This window comes from Octopus sinensis, linkage group LG20 (genome assembly GCF_006345805.1).
Source record: "Octopus sinensis linkage group LG20, ASM634580v1, whole genome shotgun sequence".
In the NCBI taxonomy this organism is placed as follows: Eukaryota; Metazoa; Mollusca; class Cephalopoda; order Octopoda; family Octopodidae; genus Octopus; species Octopus sinensis.
In genome coordinates this window covers 14,393,167-14,414,566 of record NC_043016.1, presented here as the reverse complement: position 1 = coordinate 14,414,566, position 21,400 = coordinate 14,393,167, and the positions used below count along the sequence as shown (strand labels likewise).

At 36.9% G+C, this 21,400-nt stretch overlaps 1 protein-coding gene and 2 long non-coding RNA genes across 3 annotated transcripts in view; 2 read left to right on the top strand and 1 right to left on the bottom strand.

Moving 5' to 3' along the window:
* LOC115222523 (clustered mitochondria protein homolog) overlaps positions 1-8,427 on the bottom strand; it is a 63,500-nt gene extending 55,073 nt beyond the window's left edge. Inside the window, exon 1 of the mRNA XM_029792777.2 lies at positions 8,192-8,427. Within this exon, the coding sequence (XP_029648637.1) occupies positions 8,192-8,273 (82 nt within the window). The 5' untranslated portion in view covers positions 8,274-8,427. The remainder of the gene's footprint in view (positions 1-8,191) is intronic.
* On the top strand, positions 1,162-21,352 carry LOC118767243. Its single transcript, XR_005003142.1, has 3 exons — positions 1,162-1,309; positions 14,504-14,508; positions 21,340-21,352. It is a non-coding gene; the product is annotated as an uncharacterized LOC118767243 (long non-coding RNA).
* Positions 1,378-13,032, top strand: LOC118767242. The gene is made up of 3 exons (XR_005003141.1): positions 1,378-1,569; positions 5,752-5,754; positions 12,995-13,032. It is a non-coding gene; the product is annotated as an uncharacterized LOC118767242 (long non-coding RNA).
* Positions 21,353-21,400: the final 48 nt, after the last annotated feature.

The window sequence follows — 21,400 nt, the reverse complement described above, 5'->3', positions numbered from 1 at the left end:
AGCTCTGGCAATATGCTATGTTTGAAAAGAATACCCATCAAGCCAAGTGAAATTGTAGTCATACAAACTGACACCCATGCCAGTGGCACGTAAAAGCACTCTCAAAAAGATTGGTGTTAGGAAGGGCATCCAACTGTAGAAACCATGCCAAATCAGACTAGGACTTGGTACAGCCCCTCAGCTTACCAGCTTTGGTCAAACCATTCAACCCATGCCAGCATGGACAACGGATACTAAATGATGATGATGATGATGATATATATATATATATTTCTTTTGTTTGTTTCAATCATCAGACTGCAGCCATGCAGTGGAAGCACCTTGAAGAAATTTAGTCAAACGAATCAAATGCAGCCTTCTCAGAGTGGTTGGCATTAGGAAGGGCATTCAGCCGTAGAAACCATGCCGAGTCAGACTGGAGTTTGGTGCAGCTTTCCAGCCCTGGTCAAACCATCCAACCCGTGCCAGCATGGACAATGGACATTAAATGATGATGGTGATGATATTGTAAATTGAAAGTTTAGAAATTTCCAAAATGATATTTTTATTAAAAGAAAACATGAAAACGAGGAGGTACAAAATGAAAATTAAAATTTGTATTGATTATAGATATTTTAAATTCTAGTTGAAACAAACCTCACGCTCAGGCATTTGTTTTTTTAACAATTAGAATTCCAAAACCAGAAAAACTAAGGTTAAAATCAACTCCTTGGATTCAGTATTCACATACCTCTGAAAAATACAACACTGTTTAACCCTTTAGCATTCACAATAGCCATACCCAGCCCAAATAGTCTACTTGTTTTATGTTCATATCAGCCAGATCTGGCCTCCCACACTTGCCCTACTATGCCATTCTAAAAATAACAATGGCATCATCAGAATTGTGAAGCTACGAGTTAATGAATGATTAATTCAACACAATATGAATAAACAATCATCACATTTGACAGAGAAATCTGAATGCTTTGTTTAAAGATGAAATATTAATAGTTAATGTAGAGCAGGTGTGGCTACATAAGAAATCTGCTTCCCAACCACGTAGTTCAGGGTCTAGTCCCACTGCATGGCACCTTGGGCAAGTGTCTTCTTCTATAGCCTTAGGTTGACCAAAACTTTGAGAGGATTCAGTAAATGGAAACTGAAAGAAGCCCATATATATATATATATATATATATATATATATAATCAGGCAATAATCTAGTAGCTCTGCATTGGCAAGACTTGAAAAAATATAGAAAAAAGCTAAAGGGGTACAGTGAACTTGCCATGAGGAGTGGAATATCCAACGTTTCGGATTCAATCCTTAGTCAGGGGGCAGAAAAAAAGCAGAGTTTACAGCCATGCAGTGTTGGGCCTCACAGAGACAAAGTGGCTGAGTTCCTTTCGAGTGTTAGGGCTCACAGAGGGAGGCAATGACCGAGACCTTTGAGATATTGTGCTTGAAAAGAAGACCTATCAAGCAAAGCAAAGTCACAGTTGTGGCAGACACCAGTGTCATGCAAATGGCACTTGTGCCAGTGGTACATAAAAGCACCCATTACACTCTCGGAGTGGTTGGCATTAGGAGTGTGCATGTTAGTCCCCACTACTGTTTAATAACCAGTGCTGGTGTGTTTACATCCTTGTAACTAAACGGTTTGGCAAAGGGATCAATAAAATATGTATCAGGCTTTAAAAAAAAAAAGTACTGGAATCAGTTCAACTAAAATTCTCCAAAGCAATGCCCCAGCATGGCCACAGTCTAATGGCTGAAACAAGTAAAAGACTAGACAGGACAGTGGTAGTGGAAATTATAATTCCATGCTTTTGTTTGTCTAAATTTAAAGACAGGTGCTCAGCGGGGTGGTCAGGGATAGATAGGCAGGAAAAGAGTCCAAGGAAATACTTTGGAGAAATTTTATTTTAGTGCAGAGTCCGGTTTCCCAAACAGTAGAGATAAGAGGTAGAATATTCTTTTTTACTCTGGGAACAAGGCCCAAAAGTTTTGGTGTGGAAGCCAGTCGATTAGATCAACCCCACTACGCAACTAATACTTAACTTATCGACCCCAAAAGGATGAAAGGCAAAGTTGACCTTGGCAAAATTTGAATTCAGAACATAAAATTATAGACGAAATACCACAAAGCATTTCATCCAGCATGCTAACGTTTCTGCCAGCTCCCACTGCCTTTCCTTCAGCATTTGAACAAGCCATATCCAACCCAAATATTCTACCTGTTTTATGTTCAAACTAGCCAGATTCCAGCCTTTATGATGTCATTGTAAAAAATGCTGTCACATCATTGTAATTTTAAAGCTGTGAGATAATGCATAATTAATTCAAGACAACGTGAACAAGCAGTACATTTGACGGAATAATCTGAATGCTAAAAGGTTAAACTGGCTTGGCCTAAGTATTTTACCTGTTTTATGTTCAAACCAGCCAGATCTGGCATCTTACACCTACCCTACAATGTCATTCTAAAAATAAAGAATCACATAATCTAACTCTTGAAGCTATGAGATAATGCCTGATTAATTGAAGACAATGAAAGCATTACATTTGATAACCTGAATGCTAAAAGGTTAAACCGGCCTAAATACTTTACCTGTTTTTATATTCTTACTTGCCAGATTCAACCTGTCACACTTACCCTACAATGTCATTCTAAAAATAAGCAATCATCACATCATCAGAATATTTCAGCTATGAGATGAAGCATGATTTATTCAAAACAATGAGAATAAATAAGGATGAGATATCATCATCATTGATGTCTGTTTTCCATGCTGGCAAGCCAAAGAGCTGCATGTCTGACAGAGTAATGTGAATGCTAAACGGTTAAATCATTTTAAATTATGGAGGAACACAAAATCAGAAAGTTCAGAGATGGAGAGACTTCCACAGTTTAGGTGGAAATAAGTTGGTGAATTAAGGTTTGTGTTTTCTTACAATGCTAGGAGGAAGACAAAGATTGTACTCGTGTGTGTGAAAGGTATTCTAAAGATAAGACCTGAGCCAAACATCTGGGAAGAAAACTTCAAAAGAGTAAATTACTCCAGGTGCAATTTTGGAACAAAGAACTTGAAATTGGGATTAATGGTCTGTATTTATTTGGAGATTAATTTCTAGGTATTTTTTATTGCTTTCAGCTGGAGGCATCCTTACAATATTGGGAGGAAGACAAAGAATTATATCCATGTATGTGAGAAGTTTTCAAAAGATAAGGTGTATTTGAGCTTTGTAGAGAATTATCAGTTATTGAAGACTTATGTCAGAACAAGAAAAATTCCTCAGCAATTGTCTTGCAATTATCTTTTTTATCTTCTTCATTCAGTCATTTGACTGTGACCATTCTGGGGCATCTTTTTGTAGTATTTTAGATTAATGAATCAACCCCAGAATTTATGTTTTTAAGCCTAGTACTTATTCTATCAGTCTCTTTTGCCAAAATGTTCAGTCATGAGGATGTAAACACACCGACACTAGTTGTCAAGTGATCGTGGGGGGGACAAACACAAAGACACACACACATCTCTCTCTAAATATATATATATACAACAGGCTTCTTTCAGTTTCCATCTACAAAATCCACTCACAAAGTTTTGGTCAGCCCACAGCCATAGTCAAAGATACTTTCCCAAGGTGACAGTCCACTAAGACCGAATGCAGAGCCATGTGATTGGAAAGTAAACTTCTTGTCACACAGCCATACAGGTGTTTAATGACTAATTTTCACAACTCTTATTTACGCATTCATTTTCTACTTGAAATAAAAATCCATTTAACCCTTTCACATTATTGTCACATGTAATGCTTATTTATCCACACTGATTTCAATTAATAATCCATTATCTTGTAGCTTTGAGATTTCAATGATGTGATTGTTTATTTTTAGAACACTATTGAAGGCGAGGTGTGAGAGGCAGAATCTGGCTAGTTTAAACATAAAGCAGGTAAAATATTTGGGCCAAATACAGTTGGTTTAAATGCTAAAAGGTTAGCTCTTAAAATATACTCATCAACATCATTTATCATTTGTTTTTTCCATGCTGGTAAGGGTTGGACAATTTGACAAGAGCTGGTAAGCTATACCAGGTTCCGGTCATCTGTATTGACATGATTTCTACAGCTAGATGCCCTTCCTAATGTCAACCACTTTACAGAGTGTACAGGGTGCTTTGTATGTGGCCCCAACACAAGCAAGGTCACCAAGTAACTTGCAAGACAAAGACCCCTTGGCTGGGAGAGGGAGTGGTATTGCTAAGAATGTTGTATCAATGAACTCAAAGATTTAGTTTTTATGGATAAGCATTATTTTGTAAATATGTCATTCAAGAACGTGTAACAGGTTCCTGCATGTAAGTTAGCAATTTTGTGAGATTTTGGTAGATAAGACGAGAGTGAAAATCAGTTGAAATAACAAAAAAGTATCAGCACCAATTTGGTAAAGCACTATTGGGACATGCTGAAAGAAGACAATTGAACAAGAATGTCCCTAAGTGAGAATTTAACCAGTAACATTTGGCTGATAAAAAAACCTTTTTAATGTGAGTCCGAATCGTATCAACACAAGAAACAGATCTTTGATTGTGACTTAAGTGACAGCTTTAGGAAACACAGGATTGGAATATTTCAACTGATGTGTCTGTCTATATAAAATGCTGAAAATGCAGGAAAACCGATATAGCTACTTCCTTCTGTAAAGAGGCTGGCATTAGGAAGGGCATCAAGCTGTAGAAACCCTGCCAGAGCAGACAACAGAGCCTGGTGCAGTTCTTCAGTTCCTCTCAGACTGTCCAACCATTATCGGCATGGAAGATGGCTGTTAAATGGTAATGATAAGGAACATATTTTAAAAGTTAACCCATTAGCATTTGAACCAGCCATATGTGCTTGATTCATTTTGGCTGGAATTTCATGACTGGATGCATTTGCTATCATCAAACATTAGTAAAGAGGACTAAATATATGCACCTGATTGGTGAGTTGTTAGCTGTGCAGCATCAAGATGGTAAGTAAAGCTGTGAGATATGTAGACAATGGGAGCTGTTGGAGTAAAGTATTTGAATAGGGTAATGTAAGAAACTTTTATCCCCAAGAGATTAGAGAGGCTTCAAGTTAGGAATAAAAACAAACTAGTAAGTGATAGTTTGAATAAGGCACATAAGTGATGGCGCTATGACAGAATGACATATACTTCATTTCTAGAAAGATGACAAGAAAAAAAAAAATATTAGTTTGTCAACCACAAAGTGTTCCACATTTCAGAGTCTGGTAAGCATAAGGAAGAAGATAATGCTTTATCACAAGATTTTTGCCCAGATCTAAATGATCTTTGTTTTAACCCTTTAAACCAGCCATATCCAGCCCAACTATTCTACCAGTGTTATGCTCAAACTGGTCGGATCTGGCCTATCATACCTATCCTACAATGTCATTCTAAAAATAAACAATCACCTCATAGAAATCTCAAAGCTACGAGATGACTGAATAATTCAAAACAATGAATAAATAAGGATCACATTTGACAGAGTAATCTTAATGCAAAAGGGTTAAGGCATATTCAATAAGGAATTTAGTGTACCTAATTCTTGTGGTAAAAGAAGACATTGAAAGAAATGGAAAAAAAAATCTTAGAATGTCGAAACACACTGATAAAAGTTACCAGAGTATAATTAATTATCTTTGTAAAGCTATCCAACATAATTTTGGTAAAACGTATGATGAGCTAATAATTTAAATATATATTTGTGCCTAGAAAGAAGAGGGTCATTATCAAATACTGCAAATTCGTTGTTCATGAGTCTTTGTTGATACAAAATTTATGTAAGAAAGTGATATTTAAAATATGTGGAGATTTGGGAAGGACAGTGCCTGTGACCCTTTGTTTCTCTCAGAGCCTCCAAGACTGATGCAATGAAAGGGAGAAGTTATGCTCAAGCCATAAACTTGGTTTGAAGGCTTGTAACAGAATGAACTCCATTAAAGGCGTTCAAACAATGGTTGTGGTGGTGTTAAACTGGGTAACCTGTTGTTGCAAGAGGTAAGAAAATTGATGAGAGGTAGTGATAGCTTTTATCAGCCATGCAGATTGGGCAGGAATTATTATTCGTGTAAATATACAGAACAGAATGGCTGCATATAAAAGTTGGTAGCCCAGCCCCTTAACCTTGAATTTCGTAAAACTGGCAGCCGAGTGTAAGAGAAGAATAAATTGATGAAGTTGTAGAAAATTCAGTGTTTGGGTGTAGCAAATAATTAGTTACAATGAGTATATCAGAGTGGATTATGAATGTTGCATGCACACGTATACCCCGTTTAAACATGTAACACACACTCTTAAGTGAGTTGAAGAGTATAGTTATGTTACGTTTGAAAGTCGATTTAATTACTTTTAACATTTAAAACTAATATCCATTCACTACAAATTAAGGTAAGACAATCTTAGTACTTCAGTCACCTTTAAATTATTACAAGGTACACAACGAATGACATCAAATAGTTACTTAGTAACTAGTTCGCTAAAAGATAATTTAGGTTTTGGCAAGTGTGATTAATCAGCGACCTAATGTTTACCTACCTACTGCTCAGACAGATGAGTGATAATGGATATTGAGCCGGTTAGAGTGTGATAAGTAAAACTAATGTGTCCAAATAAAGGTCCATGTCTCATGTCCAGACTGGTTGTGACCTCGACGCAGGAGGGAATACCTTTTAAATAGTAAACTAGAACAATGTATAAATGATAAAGGACACTGCATTGGCAGGTGTGTTAATTAATAACCTAGGTATTAAGGACTAAGGAGTTGTGAAGTAACTGAAGGTGAATATAGTAGTTACATGCAGAATATTATCAATTTAGATTTACGTAGAAGCCGTTGAAGCACCACAGTGGGAGTGTAAAATAAAGAGATTCTTTCGTCAATATATGTTGTGAGATGCAGAGGGAAATGCGTAACGACGTGACTTGAGATTATTCATTTTGAAAGTGATGGAAAGGGCAATGGAAGAAAGTAGGCAACAGCAAAAGTCTTTTTTAAATATAGGAATCAAGTACACAAGCAATGGTTTGAACTATAAAGCATTTACCAATAAATGTTATCCACAATTTATAGATGCAAGGTTATTCAAGATATACGCTAAGATATTTATGAAGGTAGCCTTTCATCCAAAAAGATGTATCTAAAAGTAAGCTTACGTAATTCTATTTATCCAGACAATCAATTTGCCAGTCCTTTTTTTTTTTTTTTAAATAAAGGTGTTTTTGTCATTATGCAGCTAATTCACGCGTACTGAATACAAAAGTTAAAACTAAATTAAACTTCAATGAACAACTGAAATGTTGGGGTAGTTAACTATAACGATAATAAACTGCATAGGGTACTTAATACCCATAAACATGGTTGTAATTAAGCTAACTCAAATCGTTAATGTACGCTAACTTAAAAAATTATCAAAAGTTGTCACAAGTGCAAATAAATATTGCTTAAAAGGTATTTCATTGTAAGAGAGTAATATAAATGAATTTTAAAGTACACAACAAAATCTTTTTCAAAGTTCGTCTCTGAACTTACCTTCCGTTGAGTAAACTAAGAACACTAAATAGGTATGGAATGTATATATATATATTTAAAACGTTAAGACCACTTTATTGCTTACAGAAGACGTTATTACTTGGTGCAGTTTAGCTGCGACGAATTAATAGGAAAAAAAGTACCCAATTAATTGATAAGCCAGCAATAACTTTAACCTTGCCTTTTAACCTTGACACACCAAAAACGACATCTCCGATGTAGAAGTACCATTACATAATATAAGCATTGGAAAAAAAGCTTTGATAACTAAAATGCATGAATTATCAATTGCCAATAAAGATATTTTCTCAAATAAACAAGCACGCAGATTCAAAATTTAATACGTGTGATTGGAAATAAGTGTCTAACAGTTCGAGTACTTGCAAGATTATAAACTGGAGTGGGTTAATAACAACAATTTCAGTATCAGCTGATACAGTGAGTAAAAATCATTGATAGCAACTATTTAAGAAAATAAAATTATATTTAATTCCACATACAACTGGATTTATTTTCACATGCAAATTATATAAATTAAATGGTGAGCATTAAAACATTAAAAGCAATCAAAGTATATTTAAATTTTAGAATAGCAATAATAATAATGATAAGTATAATCTTAATAACACACCTTGTTCACTTTCGGTTTTTGTTGAAGTTTGTGATTCTTTTTCAACGTGGTTGTTATCATCCACAGCAGAGATCCCAGCCATAATTCTGAACTGTCTGCAAATCTTGTTCAAAGGAGCACGTGTGAGGCGGACGTAGCAGGAAACTAAATGAAGTCGTTGCTTACTCTCGAACTAATTTGGAACTTTTATTAAATCCAGCCAATGATTTCGATTTACAAACTCTAACAATACAACACAATTATAAAGGAAGAAGAAGTACTAATTCATTAGAGTGGTAGCGGTTTGTGAGAAATGTACCACAAACAAATCTATTTTTTTATATTGGAATCGAGATTACAACTTGACCTCCCGAAGGTCACTTTCCGAACTCCGTTATAAGATTTCGTTGGCTTTTTTATTTACAAATAGAAAGTTAATATTTTTTATTGTTTAACGAGAAAACAATTTCTTAGCAACAATTTACCATAATAATTATTTGCTTGTAAACAAGATAGATCAACCGATTAAGGGAAACCGGTTAATTCCTATTATATAAGTCCTAAAGTCATTATAACGTAAACACAGCTCTCGGGCTATATTATTTTACTGTATTTTTCTCCGTACTAGTTCTTTAAAAGCAGGTGCCAGTAAGTTAAATATTACCTCAATCCGTTCCTCTGTCAATTATAATCCAAGTCCCCACTTCAAATTTTATACTTTGAATGTGCTGCACTTAAATTCCAGTTGTTAACGTGAACGTTGTGATGCGATGGAACAGAGTAAGATCGCAGTTAGTAAAACACGTTTTATTTCATGAAATAGAAGTTTTTTTGATGTTATGTTAGGGATGTTGCTTGTAGAGATCGTGTAACTAATAATTTGAGTAGTTCTAGCCCGGTTAGTGATGAGTAAATAAGATGGGGAGGAGGTGTAAACAAGGTGAGAGCGTATTATGGAACGTGTAATAAGGGTGTGTAGACATGTGTGCTCGCTTAGAAACTTAGTTTTTAAAAAAAATTCTCGGGATGAAAGTTAACCTTTATTTATTTATTTATTTTGTTTCTATCTATCTCTGTCATGTTGAGTAGATTACAATTTCCATATATTTCTATCGTTCCAAACCTGACATGTCTAAAAGGATTCTAAACATCGAGCACGAAGGATTTACATCTATTATTCATCAGAAAAAAGGAAAAGAAAAAGTGGACTCGATGAGGATAAACTTTGGTGAAATCCAACACCGGATTGAAGGTGGGTCAATGACTCAGTAGCAGACAGCGTAACAACCATCACTTACTCACAGACCGCATCTAGTTGTAGGCTTGCCTTAGTCTTGTGGCGAATTCTTCCTCATTTGGTTTTGTTCTCTGGTTGGTGAATTGGCAGAATTGTTAGAGTGTCGTATAAAGATGCCTTCTTTATCTCACCCAGCTCCTTTACTTTCTGCGTTCAAATACCATCTTGGCGACTTTTCTTTCACTAGGGTGGAATGGATAAAGTAAAGTGCCAGACTCGATAGCATCAACTAACTATTTCCTCTCAAATTTGTTAGCCTTGTGCTTATATTAGAAACGGTTATTATTCACAAGATTTACAAAATGCCCTATGCTATGTCTTCTGATTCTTTATATTCGGACACTAGTGTAGCTAGTGCGGGACGGTCTGCCTCGGGTTGCACTTTAAAGGGACACAACTTTTGGACATGCTGTAGGCAGTATGTGTCTTTTTGTGGGGTCCGAGCGCAGCAAATGGAAGGGCCGCCCCGGGCAGCACACACTCTAGCTACGCTAGTGCACTCTGAATCCAAATCTCCCTGAGGTCAACTTCGTTTTTCATCCTTACAAAATTTGTGGCCTTGTGCCAAAGCTAGAAGCAATTATTCCTAATAGGGTTATTTCGATAGAAGGACACTACTACTAACATGTCATTACTTTTATTTTTTATCTTGTATTCAAATGCACACGTTTCTTGAATTTTAAGGAGTCCTAAGAAATTCCTTGCTTAGCTTGAATAAAAATAACAAGCCCCTTCCATTTCTATTTTCGTATATTTATTCTTCTAGAAGCCATCTCCTTGAAGTTCATAATCCCCAAATGTTTTCTCTGGTTTGTCACATGTAAATAATGTTCCTCTGAACATTATTTTAAAATCGTTAACATCATCACCATCATCATCATCATCATCATCACCTTTTAACGTCCGTTTTCCATGCAGGCATGGATTGGGTGAATGGTTTGACAGGAGTTGGCAGGGTCAGGAACCATGTCAGGCTCCATTGTCTGTTTTGGGATGGTTTCTACAACTGTATGCTCTTCCTAATGCCAACCACTTTACAAAGTGTACTGAGTGCTTTTTACGTGGAACCAGTAACAGTGGTTTTTCGACTTTGACAGGGTTACCTTGCAGGATAAAAAAAAAAGAAAGCAAAGACCACACCACTTCAACTGGGAGTGGGGAGAAGTATTGGGGGATGGCTTTATGCTAGATGAGAGACTAAAGATATAGGGGTACAAAGATATGTGTCTTGCTGTAGATACATGGATACCCCAGTTTGAAAGGAGAGGAAAGTGAGTTAAAGATGAGATAAGATAAGGAGAGTGATAGTGAAAGAAATAGTACAAAGATGTGTCAGAACTTGCCCCCAAGAGACTTGGGGGGGGGTATATATGAAGTAAGTAATACAGAGGTTTGAACTGGCTGAGTAAGCGGGATAGAGATGACCATGGGAAATGATGGAGAAAAACCTGGAGAAGCACGAGGGTAGGAGTTGCAGTAAATATGTGAAGGGCATTGAGGTTGATAGCAGATAAGCAAGGTGAGAACCTCACATTGGGGGAGAAGGTGCAGAATGGGGATGACTGGTGGAGACAGTGGGCAGGGGAAGATAATGAGAAATGGAAGTGGCTCAGGGTGGGGAAGAAAGTGACTAAGAATGCAGGAAAATGTAGCATGTTCCTATTCTGCTCTCAGGTGATAGAGAAGTAATGGGTATTATGGTATGAAATGTGATGAGAAAAGGTTGATGAGGCAGAGCTCCTCATGGTCAAGTGGTTTTAGGATATCAGTTCTGCTGTGGTGGATGGGTTTTCTTGAGTACAGCAAGGTATCAGATATCTCACTCTTTTGTCATCTTCTTCATAGAGCTCAGCATTCTGAGATCAGCCTTCAATACTTTGTTCCATGTCTTCCTGGATGTCCCTCTTCCACAAGTCCCATTCACTTTTAGTGACCAGCATTTCTTTATGCAACTATTCTCATCCATATGCATCACATGACCAAACCTGCATCAAAAATTTTTTTATGCTTAATTTTTCTCTCAATAAATACACTAGCACTCCATTACACAGATGTACTGACATTGTACATCCAGCAGAGCATACTAGCTTCATTCCTCTCTAGTCTTCACATGTCCTCTGTATTCAGAGCCCATGTCTTACTACCATGTAGCATTGCAGTTCATACACATGCATCATACAATCTTTCTTTCACTTGGAGAGAAAGACCTTCAGTTGCCAACAGAGGTAAAAAGCCCTCTGAACTGTCTCCATCTGATTCTTAATCTAGTAATTACACTTTTGGGACATCCTCCTCCTCTGTTAATTAGGTCACCTAAGTAGCAGAAATTATCCATTACCTTTAGAGAGTTTACAGGACATTTCCCATGTATCTGTAGACTTTATGGCACCTGTGTATCTGCCACATACAAACACTGCTTTCTCTGTTAAGCTTCCTATTATTCCACTGCACCTCTTGTGTGTCCATAATTTACTCTTGGTACACCAAATGGAATTTCTGCCTACACTTTTCCTATATATTGAACAGGGCCATTGAGCTGAAGATGTCAGGATCTTGTCCATTTTCTTACTTACTATGACCTTGGTCTTTGCTAAATTAACTTTGAGGCCCTTCAATTCCAGGTTTTGCTTCTACACAAGGAATTTCTTTTCTAGTTCTCTTACAGATTCTGTTTTGAGAGTAAGATCATCAGCATATAGTAGCTCCCATGGGCAGCCGGTCTTCAGTTCCTCTGTTATGGCCAAGAGGTCAATGATGAATAGGAGGTGGCTGAGGACCAAGCCTTGGTGAACACCTACCAATACACTAAATTTGTCACTGTACTCATGGCTAACTCTTACTTTACTAACCACACACCTGTACATGGCATGTATTACTTCCACAAGCCATTTGTCAAACTTCCTCAGAAACACTCTGTTGGTAGCTTTCTCCAGATCAACAAATGGCTTATTCATAGCCAAATGCTTCTCTTGGCAGTTGTCTGACTATGAAAATAGCATCAGCAGTGCTTCTCCCCAAAACAAAGCCAAACTGCATTTCATTTAGCCTAATTCTGTTCCTAATTAATTGGGCTATGACTCTTTCCATAACTCTCATCGCATGATCCAGCAATTTAATGCCTCTATAATTACTTCTATCTAAGACATCTTCCTTACTCCTGTAGAAGCTGACTATGATGCTGCTACACCAGTCTCTAAAGATTACACTTTCCTAAATAACCTGATTAACTATACAAGTGACTGGACCATACCCTACTCTACAAGATATTTTAAACATCTCAGCAGTAACTCTTTATGAACTAGGAGCCTTCCCTGTTTTCATATCTTTGATTGCCTTATCTGTCAACTAGGGTTCCATGGGGGAGATTACCTTTCTCTCATTCATTCTCCACATTCAATAGCTTTTCATGCCGGTGGCATGTAAAAAGCACCAACTGACCATGGCCATTGCCAACCTCCCCTGGCCCCTGTGCAGGTGGCACGTAAAAAGCACCCACTACACTCACGGAGTAGTTGGCGTTAGGAAAGGCATCCAGCTGTAGAAACATTGCCAGATCAGACTGGAGCCTGGTGCAGCCTCCTGGCTTCCCAGACCCTGGTCAAACCGTCCAATCCATGCTAGCATGGAAAGCAGATGTTAAACGATGATGATGATGATATATATATATATATATATATATATATATATATATATATATACACACACAGACACATTAATGCCTCAATGTACAACTTTATTTGTTCCTGGAGAATACTTGTAGAGCAAAAACTTGTAAACAGAAAATAAAACTCAAAAAAGCTCATAAAGCAGATCCTTGTAAAGTGAGGTATTACTGTATATATATATATATATATATTTATCACATGACTGACCAGACTATCAGATGTTGTTACACATCACTGGTCACTATACACTTTGAATCATTTTAGTCTTCAAATGGTGCCACCCCACTGGCTAGGTGAGCAAGTCAATATTTCTCTCCTGATCAAAAGGGGCTGGAGCAATGTGAAATGAAATGTTTTTGCTCAAGATCACAATATGCAGGTCGATCTAGGAATTGAACCTATGGTCTAGCGATTGTGAGGGCAACACACCTAACCATGCATACGCACACACACACATGCACACGCGTGCACACCCCCACACACACAGGCAAATCCAAAATGAAAAAAAATACAGGAAACAACAACAAAAGTCGATTGGGTGTACACATTTAATAGATTAGATTGACAATTCAGTGAAAGTTCTAGATGGGAAAAAAGAATTTGCTAGAATTTGTTGAATTTGCTGCTGCTTTAAATAAAGCATACTACTCTACCACTGGTATTTGAGTACTCTTTCTTCCACCTTGTTTCACATTTATGTGTTTACTCCGGTAGGCAGGCAGATAGATAGAGAGACAGATAGATAGACAGCCAGACAGACAGATATATATAAGGTGGGCTGAAAAGTTCATGAACTGACTATGAAGGAGTGATGCTAGAGCTGTGAAATCTTGCATACATTAATTACAACACTTCTTATTAATAACTGGATTGTTTCTTTCCAGGTAAACTGATATCTAATTGTTCAAAGAACACTTCAAAAGTAACTAATAGTGATTTTTCTTAAGAATGGACAGAATTTGGCATTGTAGAGTTATCAAGTGCATACAGCAAAAGGGTTTAGCTCCCCACCAAGGACATTCATGCAGATGTGATTGCTACATTAGGGGATGATGCTCCAGCTTTATCAACAGTTCAAAAGTGGGCTGCTGTATTGAGGAGGGGGAGAGAGAATCTTGAAGGTGACCCAAGTTCTGGACGTACTGCAACTCCTTCCACCAAGGAAAACATTGATTGTGTTCACCACATGGTGATGGACGACAGGAGATTGACTATAAATCAAATAGCTAATGTTATGAACATTTCCCATGAAAGAGTTGAGAATATTCTGTCCAGTGTATTTGGCAGGACAAAGGTTTCTGCTTGGTGGGTGGGTGCCCTGTCTTCTGACACCTGATAAAAGCACACCAAGCTGATCACATCATGGAGCAGATCCAGTTGATTTCTTTGAATGTTTCCTAAGCCAGGACAAGTTTTGTCATCAGTTCCCCATCATCAGTTTACCACAAGGAAAATTCATTGTCATCAATTCACCATTCCTTTTTTTCAATAAAATAGTTTTTAACTATTACTGGTGAGGTATTATGGATATATTTTCTTGATAAACTTTCCTCCCAGTGAATTGATGGTGGTGAACTTACCTGTAATCATTTGTTTCACTTGTGAGAAAATAACCTGTCGATAAACCACAGGAAATTAATCAATTAGAAGTGAAGGTCATCTATCTAGTTTTGCTTTTCATAGATTCATCAGGGATCACTTACCTCTGAGTCCAATAAGACAACACCACTACAGCTGGTACCTTAGATATGGCACCCATACACCTCTATGTAGTTGCTGGATTGACTTGAAATATTAGCCAAATAGCCCTCAAATCACATTCTACTGTCTAAGAGAAGAAAGACGCAATCCTGGAAAAAATCTTGAAAACAAGACAATGTGGTCATGATTGAGCAGATTAGAAACCTGTTCAGTCAAATCTGATTGAGTGTTAAATAACAATTGCGCAAACCACATGAGCTGTTCTGCCCTTACTAATAGCCCATCTCTACTGCCCAGACTACATTCTGAAAGGTGGTGTCTGTATATATATATATATATAAACTCCACTTTCTCTAAGGACTTTCAGTTAATCTCATGAAAAGTCACTGCTTCCTCTCCAACTCTCTCACTTCTCTAGCAACCAAAAACTGTCCTACTGCACTAAGGGCATCCACCACATATTACATCTCTTTGAAATCATTGTCTTTGGTGACTTCAACTCTTCTTGGCTCTTTCATTCTTTCCACATTGATGCAGTTGGTGCAGAAGAAGAATCTTTTGCAATCTTCAACACTCTGCAGTAATTAGGATCCTCTACACACATCTCTAACTGATATTAAAGACCAAATATCTGAGAGCACTTCCTCATCTCCAAAATCGTTTAATCCATCACTGACTCTGCATGTTTGGATTATCCAGTCACTTCCTAATCATCAATGAGCTTCCTCTTCAAAAACCAAAAGTCATTTCAGCTTCTGAACAGGTCCTTGTCTTTACAAAGACCAACCGAGACCCACAATGGAAAACTGCTCCCACATTTTGAATAGTATTGCTGCTACACAAGCAAATATCCCAGATAGCATCTAAATGAAGGCCATCCAGTTGATTGGCAAGGACTCGCTCACCAATTTACTCTAACCCTAGCCATAGGCCCACAGCTGTTCTGTCTTCTCGTTCTGATTTTTCTAACACAACTACAAGGATCTCTACTCTTCACACTTTCATATCCCTTCCACCCAAACCCTCCCAACACACATCACATTGCATTCTCTCGTTTTCTATTTACCCAGCTTCCTAGTTTGCACAAAACACTTCCCCAGTTCTGCCATGAAACGTCAGCACCCTGATATAGCACTCTCACCCATGTTTTTTTATTCGTACAGGTATCAACTTACAACTATTTAAGCTGAAACTAAACGGCACCAGTCTTGGAGGATTTGGTGAAGGTCATGAGACAGACCTTTCCTCATGACTGGAACTATAAATTTTTTTTTAAGTATAGCTGCAGAAAACTATTTTATGTGAATGTAAAATTGTGCTGAGAAATGCAATTATCAAAACATCTGAATTCTACCAATTTAAATAGCCTAGTCGTTTTTAGACTATTTTGTTTGTATCTAAACTTAATCATAAAACAAATTTTTAACATGTTAAATTCCAAAGAAGTTGAAGTTTTATTCTGTTTAAAATTTTTAACATTTTAAATTCTAAACTAATTGATCATTTTTCAATTAAACTTTCATCACATTAAATTCTAAATAATTTTATATTTTTTATTCATTTGGATTTTTAACACTTTTAAAAATCCAAATCTAAATAAGCTGATCATTTCTAAAACATTCATTATTCTTTAAATTCTAATAAAGTTTTTAACATTTAAACTCTAAATAAGTTGATAAATTTTATTTGTATTTAAATTTTAACACTAAATTCTTAAAAAGCTCATAATTTTTACAAGTAAATTCTAACAGTAAATTATAACAGAAAGTTTTTAACTCTTTAAATCAAAAAAAGTTGATTTTTTTTTCAATTTTTAATGCTTTAAATTCTACATACAATGCTAATTTTTTTTATTCCATTAAAAACTTTTAATATATAAATTCTAAATAAATTCATAATTTCCTTCATTTATATATTTTTAATTGATTCCAATTAAGGTGCTATTTTTTCTCTTGAAATTTGTAATATTTTTTTTCTAAATCATCATCATCATCATCGATTAACGTCCGTTTTCCGCGCTAGCACGGGTTGGACGGTTCGACCGGGGTCTGGGAAGCCAGGGGCTGCACCAGGCTCCAGTCTGATCTGGCAGTGTTTCTACAGCTGGATGCCCTTGGTAACGCCAACCACTCTGCGAGTGTAGTGGGTGCTTTTTACGTGCCAGGGGAGTATTTCAATATATTCTTTTTCATTTAAATTTTTACCATTTGCATGTCTAAATAAGTTTCATCAATTCATCTGTCTTCTCTGTCCACTATTCTTGGAAGGACCATGGAGATAGAATTCCAATGGGACTCTATGGAGTTCTATCAGAATTCCATGGAATTTTATCAGAAGCAAACATCATTATACTTTCCAACTGTGGCCAACTAAGCCTATGGATATTATCAAACCATCTTGTTCTTGGTCTACATTTAGGTCTCCTGCCACTTGGCTTGGCTTGAAGAATCCATCTTGTGATTCTTTCCTCTGACATTCTAATTATGTCTGTAAACACCGGAGCTGTGACTTCTTAACGCAGAGAATTAGTGGCTCAATCTGGAAAAATGACCTGATCTCTAAGCATCCTGTCAAGTAATGTTGCTCCAGAGACACTTTGGAGGAACCCCCCATTGCAGCACTTGTATCTACAATCATACTCTTTTGGTCATATGTCCAAAATTCATGCCCATTGGTGAAGATAGGCATGAAAACCGAGTTGAAGGTAGCAAGTTTGGCTTTTTTTATGAGCCTCTCCTCTTCTGAGATTCAAACACTGGAGCTGGTGCATAACTGTGCCAGAACCTGCAATTCTAACATCCAATTCCTCTTCCTACTTTCAATCACTCATAAATAAGGCCCCCTTAGTGGGAAGACTTTCTTGAGAGGACCAATGTCTCAGTCTTTGCAACATTAATTCTCATCCCTGCCTTGCAGCACTTGGCATCTTGAACCCATTCAATGTATGCTTGAGATCATCTTCTGATGAACCAAGCAACACCTTGTTGCATCTAAATATCAGCTGACCGATCCTACACACACCGATTGTGATACCATTTCCACAATGGTTGTGCATGTCAATCCAGTTCATAGAAATTAGGAAACAGGTAAGTGAGAATACCCCTGTCAAAGCATGACACCCACATTGGGAGGTTTTCACTTAGCATGGTTTATCAGAACAAAAAGATCTGGCATTCATATTAGGGGCTTCAGAGCAACCAACGGTTGCCTAGTAATCCCAAATTTCTGTAAAACTTTTCACGGCATGCAGTCATACACTACTTTGAGGTCTAAAAAGCAAGTGTACACTTCTTGGCAGTATTCCTACAATTTCTCTAAGACCTGCAACAGAGTGAACATCTGGTCAGTTGCGCTGTGTTCAGGATGGAAACCACACTGCTGTCCAACTAGCTTGGGCTGACAGTTTTTGTATTTGGTCCTCATTGCTTAAGTTATTGAGTGGGGATTGCCTTCATGTGGTTTTGGATGAATGTTAAACAAAAACTGTTCAAAACTGTCTTTTTTTTTTATCTCTAGACAATGGAGAGAAAAATTAAAAACAGATTCCTCCCACCTTTCTAAAATAAGTCCACAAGACACAACACAGAAATAATTATTTATGTACAGGAAGAATTATAATTATCCAGTTATTAGAAACATCCACCATTTTTATTCTAAACATGAACAAAACATAATTTTATCATTCCAAGCAATCAGCAACACAATAATAATAATAATAATCCTTTCTTCTATGGGCACAAGACCTGAAATTTGGTGGTGGTGGTGGTGGGGGGGAAGTCTAGTCTATTTATTACATCAACCCAAAAGGATAAAAGGCAAAGTTGGCCTAGGCAGAATTTGAACTCAGAACATAGCGACAGGTGAGATACTGCTAAGCATTTTGTTCAGCATGCTAATGATTCTGCCAGCTTGCCACTTTTAATGGTTTCAAATTTTGCCACAAGGGCAGCAGTTTTGGGGGAGGGGATGAGTCAATTACACCAACCCCCAATGTTCAACTGGTACTATTTTATCGACCCTGAAAGGATAAAAGGCAAAGTCAAATCTTGGTGGAGTTTGAACTCAGAATGTAGCGATGGGCAAAATACCACTAAGTATTTTGTCCAGTACGCTAACGATTCTGCCAGCTCACTACCTTATTAATAATAATCCTTTCTACTATGGGCACAAGGTCTGAATTTTGTGAGGAGGGGGACAGTCAATTTCATCAACCCCATTGCATAACTGGTACTTAATTTATCGACACCAAAAGGATGAAAGGCAAAGTCAACCTTGGTGGAATTTGTATTTAGAATGTAATGATAATAATAAAGACCAGACATGATCCTGTTGGTCAATACTTGGACTGGAGAATATGCCATCACTGGTATTCTGCACTGTAAGAACTGGTATGAACACCATCCAGAGTCAGTCACTGAGGGAGAGAATGTTACTATCCTATAGGATTATGGAATACATAGAGACAGGCAAATAAATACTAACAGACCAGACATCATCATCAAAGACCTAAAACAAAAAACATGCCTGTTAATTGACATGACAGTACCTAGTGATAGAAATGTCTCAGCAAAAGAATTTGAAAAACTGTTGAAAGAAAAGGACCTTGAGATTGAGATGTCTAGGACAAGGCGATTAAAAACCAAAACCATTCCTGTTGTTGTAGGTGGCCTGGGAATGATCAAGAAAGGTACTGACAAGCTTTTTGACCAAATCCCTGGGAAACCAACAATCTATGAGACTCAAAAAATTGTGCTAACATCAACCATCCACATTCTCAGGAAATTTCTCTACATCTGATATTTATGTGCCTTAGGTCTATGGTTGAAACCTGGTTGGAAGATGAAATAAATGCAATTCAATTGGGAAATGGTAATAATAATAATAATAATAATAATAATAATAATAATAATAATAATAATAATAACGATAATAATAAAAACTGTTACAAAAGGTTTGCCTCTTTGGCATGGAATAATCAGGAAAGTATTAGATAGTTAAAAAAAGATAGCATGATACTGTAGGCTGCAGGAAGAAAGCCCGCTACACATACAAGATTCCAGGAGTTCCAACAAAACTTGAGATAAAAAGAAAAAAAAAATAATAATAATGGACTTTCTCAGTGAAGACAATGTATAAATGATCAGCTTTTGCCAAACGACCTGCACAAATGATGCTTTTACAGTAATCAAATGTATGTGCTGTTCATTAGTTCATTCTCTCCATCAAATCGTCATTACCTGAACAGGTGCACAGGTGTACCACATGTCAGGTGTACCACATGTCAGGTGTACCACATGTCAGGTGTACCACATGTCAGGTGTCGAAGTGATTGCAGAGCAACTTGAAATGAAGTGTATTGCTCAAGAACACAACATAACGCCTGGTCTAGGAATTGAAATCATGATCTCACAATCATGAGTGAAACATCAGTAAGCACTAGGATATAATAGTTTCAAATTTTGGCACAAGGCCAGCAGTTTTGTGGGAGGGAGTAAATCAATTACATCTACTCAAGTGTTCAACTGGTACTTATTTATTGGCCCAGGAGGATGAAAGGCAATGTTGATACTAGTGGAATTGGAACTCAGGACGTAAAGATGGATGAAACACCACTAAGTATTTTGTCTGGCATGCTAACAATTCTATCAATAGTATCTGTTAGTCTGTCATAAACACACCTACACACATGTTCTCTCTTTCTTACAAATATTACTCTAAGTAAATAGTTGATTTCATTGACTTTAGCTTCTATCAGCCAAGAGAGTATTCTATCTTTCAACAAAGATATCCCTCTCTCTCTCTCTCTCTCCCTCCACATATACATACACATTGCGTGTGTGTGTGATTGTATAATACCCACACACACATAACTGAACTGGTGGATTCATCAGAGTTTTAACCCTTTAGCATTTAATCTAGCCATATTTGGCCTAAATATCCTACCTATTTTATATTTAAACTAACCAGATTCAGCCTCTCACACTTACCCTACAATGTCATTCTAAAAATAAACAATCCCATCTTTGAAATCCCAAAGCTTCAAGATAATGCGCAGTTAATTGGAAACAACGTGAAAAAGAATAAGCATTACATTTGACAGAGTAATCTGAATGCTAAAGGTTAAATAAAATGCCTTGAAATCCTTTCCCCTCTACATTCAAATTTTTGGTTTCTTGTGGGTCAACAAATAAAGAACCTAATGATGATATTTTTTTATTGTCTCTCTTATTTATTATTTTTTTTTTTTTAAGGAATTAGTTATGGTTAGACCCGAAGAAGAATAGGTTTCTTTAGGATTAGAAGCCAAAGATATGATTTATCCCTTTAGTATTTAATCCATCCATATCCAGCCGAAATATTTTATGAGTTTTATGTTCAAACTGACAAGATTTAAACTCTCACACTTACCCTATAGCAAACATATAAGCAATCAGATCATAAAAACCTTGACGTTATGAGATAATGTGTGATTAATTTAAAATAAAGTGACTTAATAGGCGCAGGAGTGGCTGTGTGGTAAGTAGCTTGTTTACCAGCCACATGGTTCCGGGTTCAGTCCCACTGCGT